The sequence below is a fragment of the Musca vetustissima genome, unplaced genomic scaffold (assembly GCF_032173495.1).
Source record: "Musca vetustissima isolate MV318-11 ecotype Yass unplaced genomic scaffold, APGP_CSIRO_Mvet_v1 utg10343, whole genome shotgun sequence".
Taxonomy (NCBI): Eukaryota; Metazoa; Arthropoda; class Insecta; order Diptera; family Muscidae; genus Musca; species Musca vetustissima.
This window is the reverse complement of record NW_026887868.1, coordinates 44,958-61,128: the sequence shown is the minus strand read 5'-3', so window position 1 is coordinate 61,128 and position 16,171 is coordinate 44,958. Positions and strand designations below refer to the sequence as shown.

The 16,171-nt window shown below is 30.6% G+C and overlaps 1 protein-coding gene across 1 annotated transcript in view; it reads right to left on the bottom strand.

Annotated features, from left to right (window-relative positions):
- LOC133335666 (neural-cadherin) overlaps window positions 1–14,913 on the bottom strand; it is a gene marked incomplete at both ends in the record, with an annotated part of 42,276 nt that extends 27,363 nt beyond the window's left edge. The window contains 4 exons of the mRNA XM_061543975.1: window positions 307–444; window positions 13,869–14,033; window positions 14,299–14,414; window positions 14,770–14,913. Of these exons, the coding sequence (XP_061399959.1) occupies window positions 307–444; window positions 13,869–14,033; window positions 14,299–14,414; window positions 14,770–14,913 (563 nt within the window). The remainder of the gene's footprint in view (window positions 1–306; window positions 445–13,868; window positions 14,034–14,298; window positions 14,415–14,769) is intronic.
- Window positions 14,914–16,171: the final 1,258 nt, after the last annotated feature.

The following is a 16,171-nucleotide window of genomic DNA, read 5'->3' as shown; positions in this document are numbered from 1 at the left end:
GAGATTTTTCTTTTTGAAAATATGTTTTTTAAAGCTATTTTTCTAATTTAAATTATTTACCATAAATATTTTTTTATTTTAAACTGTTTCCCCGCAGACAAGGGCGTTAAGAATTTCGATAGATTTTTTTTTATTTTCATACTTTTTTCATTCATATTAAAATATTAATGGTATTTTATTGTGTGTTCGGAAATTGTCCGTTTCAGATTCATAAATTTACCAAAATATTTAAATATCGTTTTTTAAATAAAATAAGTTTTTATAGAATTATGTAAAAATTGTATAACTATTAGTATTTTAACTTACCTTCAATACAAATATTTCTCCTGTGGTACGATTAATATCGAATTTGGAATTAGCTGGATTATCAGGATCAATACCCTGACCCGTCAAGAAATAGACAATATTTTGTGGACGATCCTTATCACCATCGGTGGCAGTGACCTATAGCGGCAGTTCCAAGGCAGTTTATGTCATAAAGTGAGATATAGAAATAAAGAGAAATTGAGATATTAGATTTGATTTAAAGTAGGCAAGGGAAATCAAATTAAAAAAAAAATATTTTTTTTTATTAAAAATAACTACAACAACATGCAAGCAACACAAACATCATTCATAAAATTAAAATTTTAATTATTAAAAATGAAATACAAAAATAAAATGCATGCAATTAAAAATAATGAAAATAATGTTGGAAAGGTGTAATGCCAGAAACAAAAAAAAAAAAATTAAATAATTAATTATTTTCTTTAATTAAAGGAATGACCTATGGCGACCATCTCATATAAGAAAAATTAAAAAAAATATTTTTGCCATAGGCTAAAAAGACTCCTGACGTTTTTTAAAGAATTTAAAAGAAAAAATGGAATTTTTAACGACTATAAGAATAGAGGATTTTTTAAAATATATTTTTTCAGGGACTATTATCAAGCGTCGATTTTTACATCCTACACAACTATGTTGTGTAGCCCCAAGAGTTTGTAACGCCACATTGGTCATAGACCACTTTTAAGTATACAGATTGTCATATCTCGACTACCTGAGTCGATCTAGACACCGTTCGTCTGTTCATTATAATTTGTAAACACAATACAGGCCACAGTAATGGACCAATCTAAAGATCGGTTAATATTTAGAGGATGAAATAGAACAACAACTTTTTTGTTTGATTTTTTGGTCGCTCCAGGGGCCACAATTATGGCCCAAACATCGCGAATTTGTACATGGAGTAGGGGATCGGGCCAAATATTATGCATACCTGTTTTGATAAAGATTGACCAATATTTAGCGGGTCAAATGGACCCTGACTTTTGTGTGAAAAATGGTAAAATTTGTATTATGTGTCATATATGTTTACGGCTGAAGGGCATAGATCCGAGAAGTTGGTAGTATATCCAAGAGGAGTGGTTGACCTATGCACTGATGCACTCGGATGTGGGAGTTACACTTAAATATATACATGTGCTTACGTATTCACATATTATTTAGTATCCCATTATCACAGTAGAAGACGAATATATAGCGCTGAAAGTGTCCATGATGTTACAGTTATGGTCGAGGACAACGCCTATAATATTCGACTATGATCAGACAACAATATTGGTATGAAGTGGGCCGAAAACATTTTATGTGTTTTTCGAGTCGATCTATAGGCCACAATTGAAAGTTGAGCATCACAACACAACCCACGGTGAAAAGAATCTGGAAAAGTAATTAGAAGGACTGCACTGAATTTAAGTAATATTTGTTGACCTCTAGTCGGTTAACAGGGTGCAAATATCGAGAAATATTACCCAAGTTCAGAATGTAGAACCACAGAAAGTTAGATTTTCGTGGATGTTGTGTAGGGTATACTATACTGCTCCGCTCACTGGTTTAAAAATATTTTTTTGAGAAGTAATATTTTTTTTTTAAATAATTTTTCAAGGACTTTAGAACATCTAAGATTTCTATACCCTTCACCACACCGTGGTACACGGTATTATGTATTTGTGCATATGTTTGTAACAGGCAAAAGGAAACGAGATTGACACAAGCTTCCTGTTGAGAATATGCATAGAATCACTTTCTGAGTCGATTTATGTATGTCCGTCCGTCTGAAGATGTTAAATTCTAAACCAAGTACAGATCGCATTTATGATCCGATTTGGATGAAATTTGGCATATATAACTTATTTGGCCCAAGGAGAAATCCTATTGAAATTGAAGAAAATCGGTTCAGATGTAGATGTAGCTCCCGTATATAGTTTCGTCCGATTTAAGGTAAATGGGGCACCAAAGTCCCTATATATCATTCGATCTGATCGAAATTTGACATAGAGTACTAAATTAGGTCCAGAATGATGTGTGCTAAGTTTCGTGAAAATCGGTTCATATTTAGATATACCTCCCACATATAGTTTTGTCCGATTTTATGTAATTGGTGCACCAAAGTCCCTATATATCTTTCGATATGCGCGAAATTTTGCATGCTGTACTTAATTGAGTCTAGAATGACGTATGCCAAATCGTGTGCCAAAATCGGGTCAGATTTATATATAGCACCCATATATATTTTCGTTCAAACTCCCTATATACCTTTCGATGTGAACGAAATTTGGCATATGGTAGTGAATTAGGTCCAGAATGATGTTTGCTATGTTTCGTGAAAATCGGTTCCGATTTAGATCTAGCCCCCATTAAGATATTTTTGAAGGCCCTATCAATAAACGAAGACCCAACATTAGATAAGAATTTTGTTAAAATATTATTAACTACAGGTTGAGATGAAAAAAAAAAACTGCAACCAAATTCAGACTGCTGTCATTTCTAAGCCACTCGTCCGAAAGCTGTTAAATGTTTCCCCGTGGCAACTCATTATATTGTTTACAAGCGTATAATAGCATTATGGTAACAATTTTCCAGAAAGAAGTTATTCGTGATGGAACAGAAAGAAAATAGACTGAAAAAAGCTAAAGAACATGACCGAAAGTGGTGAACTGCAGAATTTGGTTTCCTTCGATGAGAAACCATTCGTTGTCCAGCAGTTTGTAAACAAACAAAATGTAAACCTTCGGTTGGCCGCCATAACAGCCGATGGTAGCTCTTCGCTCGTATTTATCGAATATCATCAGAATTAATGCTGAATATTATCGCGAAAATTTTCTGGAGGGTGTATTTAAGCCTTGGGCACACAAAAATTTTGGCCGCAGATATTGGACATTCCAACAGGACCATCCTGAGTGCGATGGTGGACGCGGCACCCAATAAAGGTTACAAAATGAGGTTCCTCGCTTCATTTCCAGCGCACAATGGCCACCAATCCGTTGGACTAATGTGTCGGGAGTATTTTGGAAAGCAAAGTTGGCACTAAAAAATACCAATGTGTCGATCGCCTCAAGCAAGCTCTTCGCCGGGAATGGGCCAAAATACCGCAGAGCAACAATCGGGCAACGTGTGATGGTTTCATTGGCCGTTTGAAGGCCATAATTCGCGCCAAAGATGACCAATTCGAATAAATCTAAACTTTTTCTAAAATTTGACGCTATTTCCGACAATTTTTGCTTTCATTCAATAAAATTAAAAAAAAAATGTAATAATTATGCCGTTTGACTTTGTTGCAGTTTTTTTATTTCACCCTGTAAATATATTTTTATTTTAATTTTGATTAAATATTTTAAAAGGTATATGATTATTTATACTTAGACTTAAGTTTGCTATTTTAAAGGGCTTTTACAGAAAGTTTTGTGGTTGAAATTATCAAATAATAAATTTCAATATTAAATGAAAAATGTTTCTCATATAATAAATTAATTTTGAAATTGCATTCAATGACAATTGAAAACATATAACATCGATAAAATGTTAACCACATGGTTCAGCTGTTTCTCATTATGGAAAAAAATTTACCACACTTGAAAATTGAAGTAGTCTGAATGGCTAATTTGTTTTTTTATATATAATTTACATTTAATATTGTTCAATGTCAATTATTGTTTTTTAAATTTATATGTGTGTGTGATGCATTTTGTTAAAGTCAATTGATTGTATTGTGATTTATATTTATATTATTTTTCTGTTTTTTTTTTTTGTTTTGCTTTTTTTAATAAATATAAATAGCCAATCATTTATTTCATTTAGAAGGTTATAGTGAGGTAATTAAAAGTTGCTTTTATATTATACGATTTTAATTTTTTTATATGTGGAAAATGAAATATTTACATGTGTGTGTGTGGTTACAATTAACACTTTCATATCTACACATTATTAAATTTAACAGGTTGTGCGGATCATGGCTGCCAATTGCTACTTTCCTTTTTTATTATTATTTTTTTAATTTATTACTATATAAATAATACTTTAATAGTTAGTTGTGTGTATAGTTAACAATAACAACAAAACACAACAATAAACATATTGTCCATTTTAATTAATATATATTATTTGTTATTTTTTTTAATTTAATAATTACTCAATAATAAATGGCATGCCAATTTAAAATTTATGTGGCTTTAAACATAATGAATATATTAGTTTTTTTAATAAAAAATCTATTTTTATATTTTTATAATAAAAAATGAAACGGCACAGAAGCTGACAATCGTAGAAAAGTTTGAAAAGGTCAAAATCGCAATATTTTTTTATAAAAGCTAATAAATGCAGTGAATATCTATACAATATTAATTACAACTAGTGAGCGGAGCTGTATAGTCGGACGGGGCCGACCATATGATACCCTACACAACTTCCACGAAAATCTAACATTCTGTGGTTCTATATTCTGAGCATGGATAATATTTCGCAATTTTTGCCCCCCTCTTGGCCTACAAGAGGTCAACAAATAATTCTAATATGCAGTGTAGCCCTTTTAATTACTTGCCATATTCCTTTCACCGTGGGTTGTGTTGTGATGTTCGGCTTTCAATCGTGGCTTATAGATCGTCTCGAAATAAACACAAAAAAAATATGTTTTCGGATAAGTTTATCATCAGATCATCACCGAAAATTATAGGTGTTGTCCTTGACCATACCTGGATCCTCATGGAAAATTTCGAAGCGATCAGCTCTATATTTTCGCCCTCTAGGGTAGTTATGGGGTACTAAATAATATATGAATGCGTAAGCTCCTGAAAATATTTTCGTGTAACTCCTACATCCGACTACGTACGACAATATAATTATCAATTTAATGGCCAATCACTCCTCTTGGATATATTATCAACTTCTCGGCTCTATGTCCTTTAGGAGTAAATATATACGCCATAGAATACAAATTTTGTCATATTTCACACAAAAGTCAGGGTCCGTTTGAACGGCTAAATATTGATCGATCTTTATGAAAACAGGCATGCGCCTATTCTTTGGCCCGATCCCCTTCTCCATGTAAAATTTCGTGATGTTCGGACCATAATTGCGGACCATAGATCGACTCAGCTAGGCGAGATAACCCATCCCAACGTGCAAAATTTCGTGAAGATTGGTCCATAACTGTGGCCTGCATCGTGTTTACAAATTATAATGGACGGACGGACGGACACACATGTCTAGATCGACTCAGCTAGGCGAGATATGACGGTATACTTTAATGTGGGTCTAGGACCAATATTTCGCGGCGTTACAAACTCTTGGGGCTGCACAGACAACATAGTTGTGTAGTTGTGTAGGGTATGACAACATAGTTGTGTAGGGTATAAAAATGAGTTGATATGACAGTCGGGATTCATAACTGAAAAAACGATTTTGAAAATGTTGGGTATGTTCATAATAAAAATTATATACTCCACCCAACTTCGAGTTGCAACTAATTCCCCTCGACCATCGGATTTTGTGGCCTACAATGATTGGCGCTATGAAAATGCAAATAAATAAAATTGCTTTGGCCATCCCCTTTGGTTAGCCTCTGGCATCAAGCCTTTTTCTCTTTCCAATTTTATTATTTTTTAAACAAATTGTTAACGCTTATAAATATGTTTATTCCTCTCCATATGCCTATTTGGTTTTATATGAATTGTTATTTTTCATTCGCAATGATGACGGTGATATGATGGTTAAAAATCATTGTTATTATTATTATTTGTTGTTATTGTTGTAGTTTTTTTTTTTAAATCTCTACTTTGTATTAATTACATATTAATCCACAATCACCATAATACCCACAAAACGTGCTTAAATCTTTATTGTTGTATTTTTATTATTGTTTGTTTTTGTTGTTGGCTTTGTATACTTTTTTATATACGAATATTATTAATTTAATTGTCAAGGATTGTTGTTAACGGAATGGCATTATGAAGGCTGAGGAATTAATTTTTTATTGGTTTTTTATAAAAAAAACTGATTTTGGATTAAAAAGCATATTTTGTTAATATCTATACCTAAGATCGGGTTTTTATACCCTACACAATTATGTTGTCAGGGTATTATAGCTTTGTGCAGTCCCAAGAGTTTGTAACGCCGCAAAATATTGGTCCTACACCCACCTTTAAGTATACCGATCGTCATATCTCGATATAATTGTAAACACGATACAGGCCACAGTTATGGACCAATCTTCACGAAATTTTGCATGTAGGATGGGTTCTGGTCAATGAAGGGGATTGGGCCAGAGTATAAGCGTGCCTGTTTTGATAAAGATCGGTCAATATTTAGCGAGTCAAATGTAGCCAGACTTTTGTGTGAAAAATTACAAAATTTGTATTCTGTAGCGTATATATTTACTCCTGAAGGACATAGAACCAAGAAGTTGATAGTATATCCAAGAGAAGTGGTTGGCATTTAAATTGATATATACTGTATATTATACTGTCGTATGTACTCGGATGTGGGAATTACACGTAAATATTTACACTAGAGGGCGGAAATATAGCGCTGATCGCTTTGGTTAAGTTATGGTCAAGGACAACGCCAATAATTTTCGTTGATGATCAGATAATAATTTTTGGATGAAGTGGACCGAAAACTTATTTTTTTATATTTTTATTTATTATTATTATTATTTTTTTTTTTTTTTTTTTTTGATTCTACAATTATAAGAAATACAACCCGAACATTAGTAATATTCCGAAAATATGTCAGTGTATGGAAGAGGTGCTATTGACCTCTAATCGGACAAGAGCGTGCAACTATCACGAAATATTTCCCAGGCTCGGAATAAAAATCTGCAGAATGATAGAGTACAGGTCGTATTTATGATCCGATTTGGATGAAATTTGTTACAGTTCACTATTTGGCCCAAGGACGAACCCTATTGAAATTGGAGAAAATCGATTCAGATTTTGAAATAGCTCACGTATATAGATTCGTCCGATTTTATGTACATGATGCACCAAACTCCCAATATTTTCTGATTGAGACAAAGTAGAAATAGGTCCAGATTTATATATAGCTCCCTTATATAGTTTCGTTCGATTTTATGTGAATGATGCACCAAACACCCAATATTTATTCGATTGGGACAAAATTTTGCACAGATGTCTGAATTTTGTTAAAATGTTGAGATTTAGATATAGTATATAGTTTCGCCAATTTTTTTCTGAATGATGCACATCTCCCAATATTTGTCCAATTGATTTTGATATAGCTGCCATATACAGTTTTGTTAAAATCCGATTTTTATAGCTCACATATATAGCTTCCTCTGATTTTTTGTGAATGATACACCAAACTCCCAATATTTGTCCGATTGAGCAAAATTTTGCATAGCGAATACAATTGAGGAAAAATGATGTGTGATAAGGTTTGTTGAAATCGGTTCAGATTTTGATATAGGTCTTATATATGTAAAATTTCGTTCGATTTTATATACATGTGCACCGATGGGGGTATGTCAGTTTGATGTACACGAAATTTGGCAGAGGGTATTCAATTGAATATAGAGTGATAACAAAAAAAAAAAAAAATGTTCGATGCAACGGTTGCTCAATTAGGTCCATGACTCGATTTCATACAAATGGTACTCCAAAGAAACCAAGTCTGCCCGTTTGACATGCAATTTTTCATTGGTTTCGGAATGGTATGTATATGGGGTTTTTCAATTGGTTCAAATATCTAGATAGCATTTAATTTCGCCCGTTTCCATCTCAATGGTCCTCTAAAGATTCTGTGTCTGTTCTATCTACAGAATATTTTAGATGTTAACATCTGTTGTATGTAGCCTAAGTGTTGAAGGGTATCCCATAGTCGACCCCGCCCGTTTTTTGAACTTTCCTTACTGGTTTTTTAATTATTTTTAAGAGGCTATAAAAAATGCGGATTTTTTTAAAATTATTTTTAAGAAACTATAAAAAAGTGTGGATTTTTTAAAAAGTATTTTGGTATGTACCCAAAGTGGTGAAGGGTATCATATAGTCGGCCCCGCCCGTTTTTTTGAACTTTCCTTACTGGGTTTTTAATTATTTTTAAGAGGCTATAAAAAAATGCGGATTTTTTAAAAATTATTTTTAAGAGACTATAAAAAAGTGTGGATTTTTTAAAGAGTATTTTTCAGGGACTGTAAAGAATCGTAATTTTTTTTAATACTTATTTGAATATATATTTTTGTAATATTTCTATAGAAAATTCATAAAACCAACCATTCAACAATCATCCTTTTTTTCAAATACCACACTCACACACCCACAGCAATATTAATACACATACATATATATACATCTATATACAATAATATATCAATCATAATTAAAATACATTTAAAGTATGGTTTCCCACCCCATCAATTATTATCATGATTATGGTTATTGTTGTTGTTGTTTTTCAGTGCAATAAATATGTTTTTGTACAACTTTGTTGTAGATTTTTTATACAATATTAATTACATTGTGTTAAAACAAAAAAATGAAAGTTATAATGCGTGATATTGATGTTGTTGTTTAAATGAAACATGAATTGATGAATCAAAAGAAAGGAAATCAAAGAAAAAAATATAAAAATGTGAGAAAAAAATAAAATTAAACCCCGACCTGCATTATTGTGAATGGTGCCTTCAATTCCTCGTCCAATGTACGTTCATACAGTGTCTGAGGAAAGACCGGAGGCAAATCGTTAACATCTCGTACATTGATTACAATTGTGGTGGCATTTTCATTTAAACTATCCGAGGCGACCAATTTTAATTCATACTTTTTTGTGTAAGGAATTGTATTTTTTTCACGTAAAATAAAACAAAAAGGAAATCATATGAAAAGAAAAAAAAAATAAAATTAAGGGAATAAAATTAAAAAACAATGTTTGGTGATATATAAAAAATAAAATAAAATTATGGTAATAAAAATAATAATAATTTTTATGATACAAAAATTTGCAATAACATACAGAATAACTTAAAAAAAATATGATAGATGATGTGTGGTATTAAATAAAAAAATATTTATTTTAACAAAATATATTTATAAATCTTTACAAACTAAAATGGACTTCTAAAAATATAAATTTAAAAAGAAATTTTTTTTTAAATTATTAATTTACGTAAAATGTGTGTTATTAAATTAAATTTTTTTTTTTTTATATTTTTACAAAATATATTTATAAATCTATATACATCTTTACAAAATAAAATTGACTTCTAAAAATATAAATTAAAAATATAATTTTTATTTTTAAAAATTATAACCTTACACAAAATGTGTGTTGTTAAAAAAAAAATATTTTTTTTTACAAAATATATTTTTAAATCTTTACAAATTAAAATTGACTTCTAAAAATATAAATTATAAAAAATAAAAATTTTTATTTTTAAACATATTTTTGAACTTATATATAAAACTAAATAATAAATAAAAATTAATTTTTAAAGCCAATTTTTAAGATTCCCTATTACCATTATATATATTATATTTTATTTATTTTTTATTAATTTACATAAAATTCAATCAATTCATATTATAACCTAAAAAATATTTTTTTTTATTTTAACAAAATATCTTTATAAATATTTACAAACTAAAATTGACTACTAAAAATATAAATTAAAAAAATTAAATTTTTATTTTTAAAAATATTTTTGAACTTATATATAAAACTAAAAAATAAATAAACATTTATTTTTAAAGCCAATTATTAAGATTATTTTAAATATTTTTTATTTTACTTTTTAACAAATTTTATTCCAATCGGACCCCCTTTTTCGTTCCACCCTATTTTATTTTTTATTAATTTACATAAAATTCAATCAATTCATATTATAACCTATTAATGTGGCAAATATATATTTTTATGCCCATCATCAATATGATATAATAAAAACAAAATAAAAAAACCAAAAAATATTTCATTGTTGCCACGTTATCAAAAACCAATGAATATAAATTATGCGGCAGCAGGCCATAATGGTAAATATTTTTTTACAAACCAAAAATTTAAATTTTTTTTTATTTGAATATTACAACAATGAAATCCAATGAGGTTATAACGGCAAAGAAAGGGATATTTTACACAATCAATCGTTGTATGTGAGTATGTATGGTTGCGTTTATGTATATATACGTATGTATAATAAAATTTTACAATATTTTTTTGAGCTTGAAATGAATTTATGGCAAAACCTATTAACAAGTCGAAATTTTATGTGTCTCCAATGACAACAACAAAATCAACTACTCTCTCGTCGTTTTTTCTGCCAATCAAAGTTGTTGATATATCTACTCGATGTTGTGTAGATTGTATGTCACCACTTCACCTCCTCCCACCATTCATTATATAAATATTTGAAATATAAACAAGTGTTAAATTTCATCAAGTATTTAAAAAAATGGCAATAAAAATATATCTGCCAACAACAACACTAAAATGAAATCCTTTTTTGTTCAGTTGTGGTTGTTGCTGTTGTTATCCTTACACATATCCATCAGTGAAATAAAACTGTGATGCCAAGCCAGAGACATGACATGATTGACATATTGTCATTTCATATGCAAACAAAATGAGAAACAGCGCATACAAACAAAACTATAAAATAAAACAAGAAGAGAATGGAAAACAAGACCGAACAATTTTTTTTTTTTTTAATGCTATTACGATATATATTTATATAGAGGGTTCAACCATGAATCGAAAGGATGCAATGACATGATAAAAGATATAATGGAGGCTATAAAATGTGAATTTTTTGAAAATATTTTTTCAATGACTATAAAGATTTTTTAAAAATATTTTTCAGGGGCCCTTAGGAAATATCGATGTTTCAAAACTATTTTAAGGACATTTAAGAAACGAAAATTTTTCAAAAATCAGTTTTGTTCCTTTTTTTTAATGACTAAAAGGAATCGTAAAATTTTCAAAATATTTTTTCAATGTATATAAAAAGACTGACTTTTCAAACACAATTTCCCAGTATAAACCAGTGATTTTTAAAAATATTTTCAAGGGCTTTCTACACAAATATGTTGCCAGGGTATTATAGCTTTGTGCAGCCCCAAGAGTTTGTAACGCCGCGAAATATTGGTCCTAAACCCACTTTTAAGTATACCGATCGTCATATCTCGACTGGCTAAGTCGATCTAGACCTATGTGTCCGTCCGTTTGTCCATTATAATTTGTAAACACGATACAGGCCACAGTTATGGACCAATCTTCACGAAATTTTGCATGTAGGATGGGTTCTGGCTAATGAAGACCCCTATTTTTTGAAAAGATGATTTTCTGGTCGCTTCAGAGGCCGCAATTATGGCCTAAACATCGCACGGAGAAGGGGATCGGGCCAAAGAATAAGCATGTCTGTTTTGATAAAGATCGGTCAATATTTAGCGGGTCCAATGGACCCATACTTTTGTGTGAAAAATGAAAAAAATTGTATTATTGAAATTGGGAAAAATCGTTTCAGATTTAGATATTGATTCCATATATATTCGTCCGATTTAAGGTAAATAGTGCACCAAATTCCCTATACATCCTTCGATTTGCACGAAATGGCATAGCGTACTGACTTAAGTCTGGAACGATGTGTGTAAAATTTCGTGAAAATCGGTTCCGTTTTAGATATAGCTCCCATATATCATTTCGTCCGATTTAAGATAAGTAGTGCACCAAAGTTCCTTTGTATCCTTCAATTTGCACGAAATTTGGAGTAGCGTACTGAATTGAGTATAAAATGATGTATGGGAAGTTTCGGGAAAATCGATGCAGAGTTCGATATAGCTCCTATATAAATTTTCGTCCGATTTTATGTAAATGGTGCACCAAAGCCCTTCCATATCCTTCGATTTGCACAAAATGTGTCATAGCGCACTGAATTAAGTCTATAACGATGTGTGCTAAGTTTCGTGAAAATCGATTCAAATTAAGGTATAGCTCCCATATATATTTTCGTCCGATTTAAGGTAAATAGTGCACCAAAGACCATTTACATCCTTCGATTTGCACGAAATTTGGCACAGCGCACTGAATTGAGTCTAGAATGATGTATGGTAAGTTTCGGAGAAATCTGTGCAGATTTTAATATAGCTCCTATATATATTTTCGTCCGATTTTATGTAAATGGTGCACAAAAGTCCTTATATATCATTCGATTTGCACGAAATTTGGCTTAGCGTACTAGATTAAGTCCAGAAACATGTGTGCTAAATTTCGTGAAAATCGGTTAAGATTTCGATATAGCTGCCATATATATTTTCGACCGATTTTATGTAAATGGTGCACCAAAGTCCTTATATATCCTTCGATTTACACGAAATTTGGCATATCGTACTGGATTAAGTCTAGAACGATGTGTGCTAAATTTCGTGAAAATCGGTTCCGATGTAGATATAGCTCCCATATATATTTTCGTCCGATTTTAGGTAAATAGTGCACCAAAGTCCCTTTGTATCTTTCGATTTGCACGACATTTGGCATAGCGTACTGATATATATTTGTGTCCGATTTTAGGTAAATGGTGCACTAAAGTCCTTATATATCCTTCAATTTGCACGAAATTTGGCATTTGGCTTAATGAATTATTCCGATTCCGATTTTACATAAATGGTGCACCAAACTCCTAATGTTTGTTAAATTAACGCGAAATTTTGCACAGCATATCAAAGTGAGACTTGAATGAAGTTATTGCGTTTTGTTGAAATTGGCGCAGATGCAGCCATAGCTTTCAAATGTATTTCGAACGGATGTCTGTTTGCAATTAAATTTTTAACAGTGCGGCGTACCGAATAGTGTGTATCAATTTTGCCATAAATAGTTTTCAATAAATTTGTCCCGTGGTACGCAGACGACTCTAAATCTGTCCATATAAAATTAAATTTATCATAGATTGCAGAAAGACATGAGTATGTTCCTGCGGGGGAACATTGGCATGCAATTGTAAGGATACATATGTATACATATATACAATACATACAAACATATGTACAATATACCCAAAATGGTGAACTGTGTCATATAGCCTTTTTTTTCTACTTTCCTTACTGGTATTTATATATATTTTTTTTCAAGGTCTACCACATTAATGGAATTATAAAAAAATACGTGATGATGAATTTTGGTTCACCCTGTGTATAAATACATAAAAAAACACACACCAAATTAGAAATGAGTTGATGCCAGAGTTGTGTAAATATTTAATAAAGTATAAAAAGAATTGACACTAGTTACAGCATTATGGCAGAATACAAATGCGGTATCAACATTTTTTTTGTCAGAGCTTGTTTTGTAATTTGTATGTTGAAATTAAATTCTGAACCAAATATAAAAGGTTTCACTGTGTAATAAAATCTGTGTGTGTGTGAAAAAATGTAAGCAGCAAAAATAAAACTCAATTCAAATTAAATTAATTTTTTTTTAAAAAAAAAAAATTTAATGCATGCATAAAATCTCGCATCAAACTACTTTTTCAAACTATGCTCAACGGAAAAAATCAAAACTTGGTCCAAAATTGAAACTAATTATTTTTGATTAGAATAGTTAGTAACCTGTAAAACTCGTTTGGGTAAATTACGATCATCTTCTTCGGTAATTTGGGTACGATAGGTGGGTCTCTCAAAGACGGGTGGATTATCGTTGACATCTTTCACATGGATAATAACGGTGGTATAGTTTTCCTTTAAATTATCGGAGGCGGCCAAACGTAGCTCATACTAAGCAAGGATGTTAAATTTAGTTTTTAAAGAATTTTTTATGTGATTAATAATTAAGTATAATTAATATTAATAAAATAAATATAATAATAAATAAAACAATTTTTTCATACATGATTTTTTATTATATTCTTTTCCAGTTTATTACTATTTTTAATGTATTTTTTGGTAAACCTCTTAAAATTCCTGTGTAATTTTTTTTTGTTTTATTATTTATCCTTATTACCCTATATCCTTTTGGATAAAATTATTATATTCAACTTACCCTCCTTCTGGTCTCATAATCTAAAGCTCCGGCCACATAAATGGCGCCAGTCATATTCTTTACAGCAAATGCACCACCAATATTACCGCTAGTGATTTCGTAACGTATGCGAGAAGCTTTATTTAAAAAAGAAAGGAAGTCACAAGAGGAAAAGGAAAAATAAATATAAATTAATTAAATATGCATAAATACGAAATAAGAGAAACAAAAAAAAGATGAAACATAAAATCCCAAAAGTATACTTTGGATAATTTTTTTTTTGGGTGCACTACAGTCATTCGCTCACAATGGCAAGTGGTTTTGTTTAATAGTCATCATCCCTTAAAGTATGCAAATATATAAGTGGATCCAACAAAGTATACTTTCGATAAATAAGTGGTTGGCACCCGAATCCTCCCAGTTCACTTATTTCGAATATTTTTTGTATATGTGTGCTAGTGTGTGGGATTTTTTTTTTTTTTTTGTACTTACATTCATCATGATCTTTGGCTGTAACCGTTAATACCGTATGCTGGATATCTTCATTTTCATCAACTTCAGCTTCATATAAACTTTTATCGAAATATGGTGGATTATCGTTCTTATCCGCAATACCAATACGTATGAATTTCGTCACTGTTGGCAAGTCACATGAATGAAAGAAATAAATGAAAGAGGGGGGAGAGAGAGAGAGAAAATAGCAAAGTATTAATATATATTATTGTACATTAATATTCTTGGTATTCTGGGTAATTATCACGTAGTTCATATAAAATTTATTTTTCTTATTAAAAATCATATATAATATTCTTTTGGCAAACGTGTTCATATGCAGATTTATATGGATTATGAAATTATTGTGTGTGTGTAATGGCCTTATGATCATCGTAAAAATATTAAGACTAGACATATTAATCAATTAATTTTAATAATGATTATAATTAATGGGCATTAATTTTGAAGAGGGTTTCTTTACTAAGATTACAAGGATTAAAAAAATAATAATAATTAACCAATAATAATGGGGTTTCCCCATTAACATAAAAATATAGTTTGTCAATAAATAATCTAGAATAATTTTTCTAGTCATATAGCAAACAAGGAAAACGCCGTTAAGTTTTTTTGAGCGGAATTTCCGATATCCTCCACCATGAGGTTGACATTCAAAATATCGAAAAACGATCAGGACTTTTTTATTGGGGACTTCACCATCGTAATTTGCTGCCAGAAGGAAATGAAGTACCCGAATTCGGAACACCCAGTCTAGAATATTGAGCTTCAGTTTTAAAAATTACGAATATGTCCCGATAACTTTTAGCAAATATTTCATGATTTTAACAGATGAAAATGTATAAATTTGCGTAGGCATTTATTCTGATACGGAGATAATATGAATTCATTTTTTTTTTAATTACAGCAATTTTGGTTGAAAAGCGTTCCAAAGTCCCCAAAATACAGAAATCGAAGCGCAGCCATTATAAGTGGGGGACCACTGTGGACAAGGTGGGCCACTATAGATAATTTTTGGTAAGTAGATTTCATACTCGACTCAATTCACTTGAAGAAAAATTAACCAAAAATACCGAATCGCTGTATGGGACTAATTAAAAGTGGTCCACTATATATATTTTATTTTCGATACCAAATATCATAGGAATATAAATTTGATGATTTCAGCAGATTGTAATGTATAAATCGAATTTTGATTCTGATACGGAGAATATGAATTCAATTTTTTTAATTACAGTCCCCAAAATACAGAAATCTCAGCAACCATTTTATATGGGGACAAACCTAAAAAATATCGATTTAAAGTCTTGCAGTTTTAAATGACGCTTTGGTGGAATTTATATATTTCTTACAAAAAGAATTTGGCATAGGTCACTTATTTGGT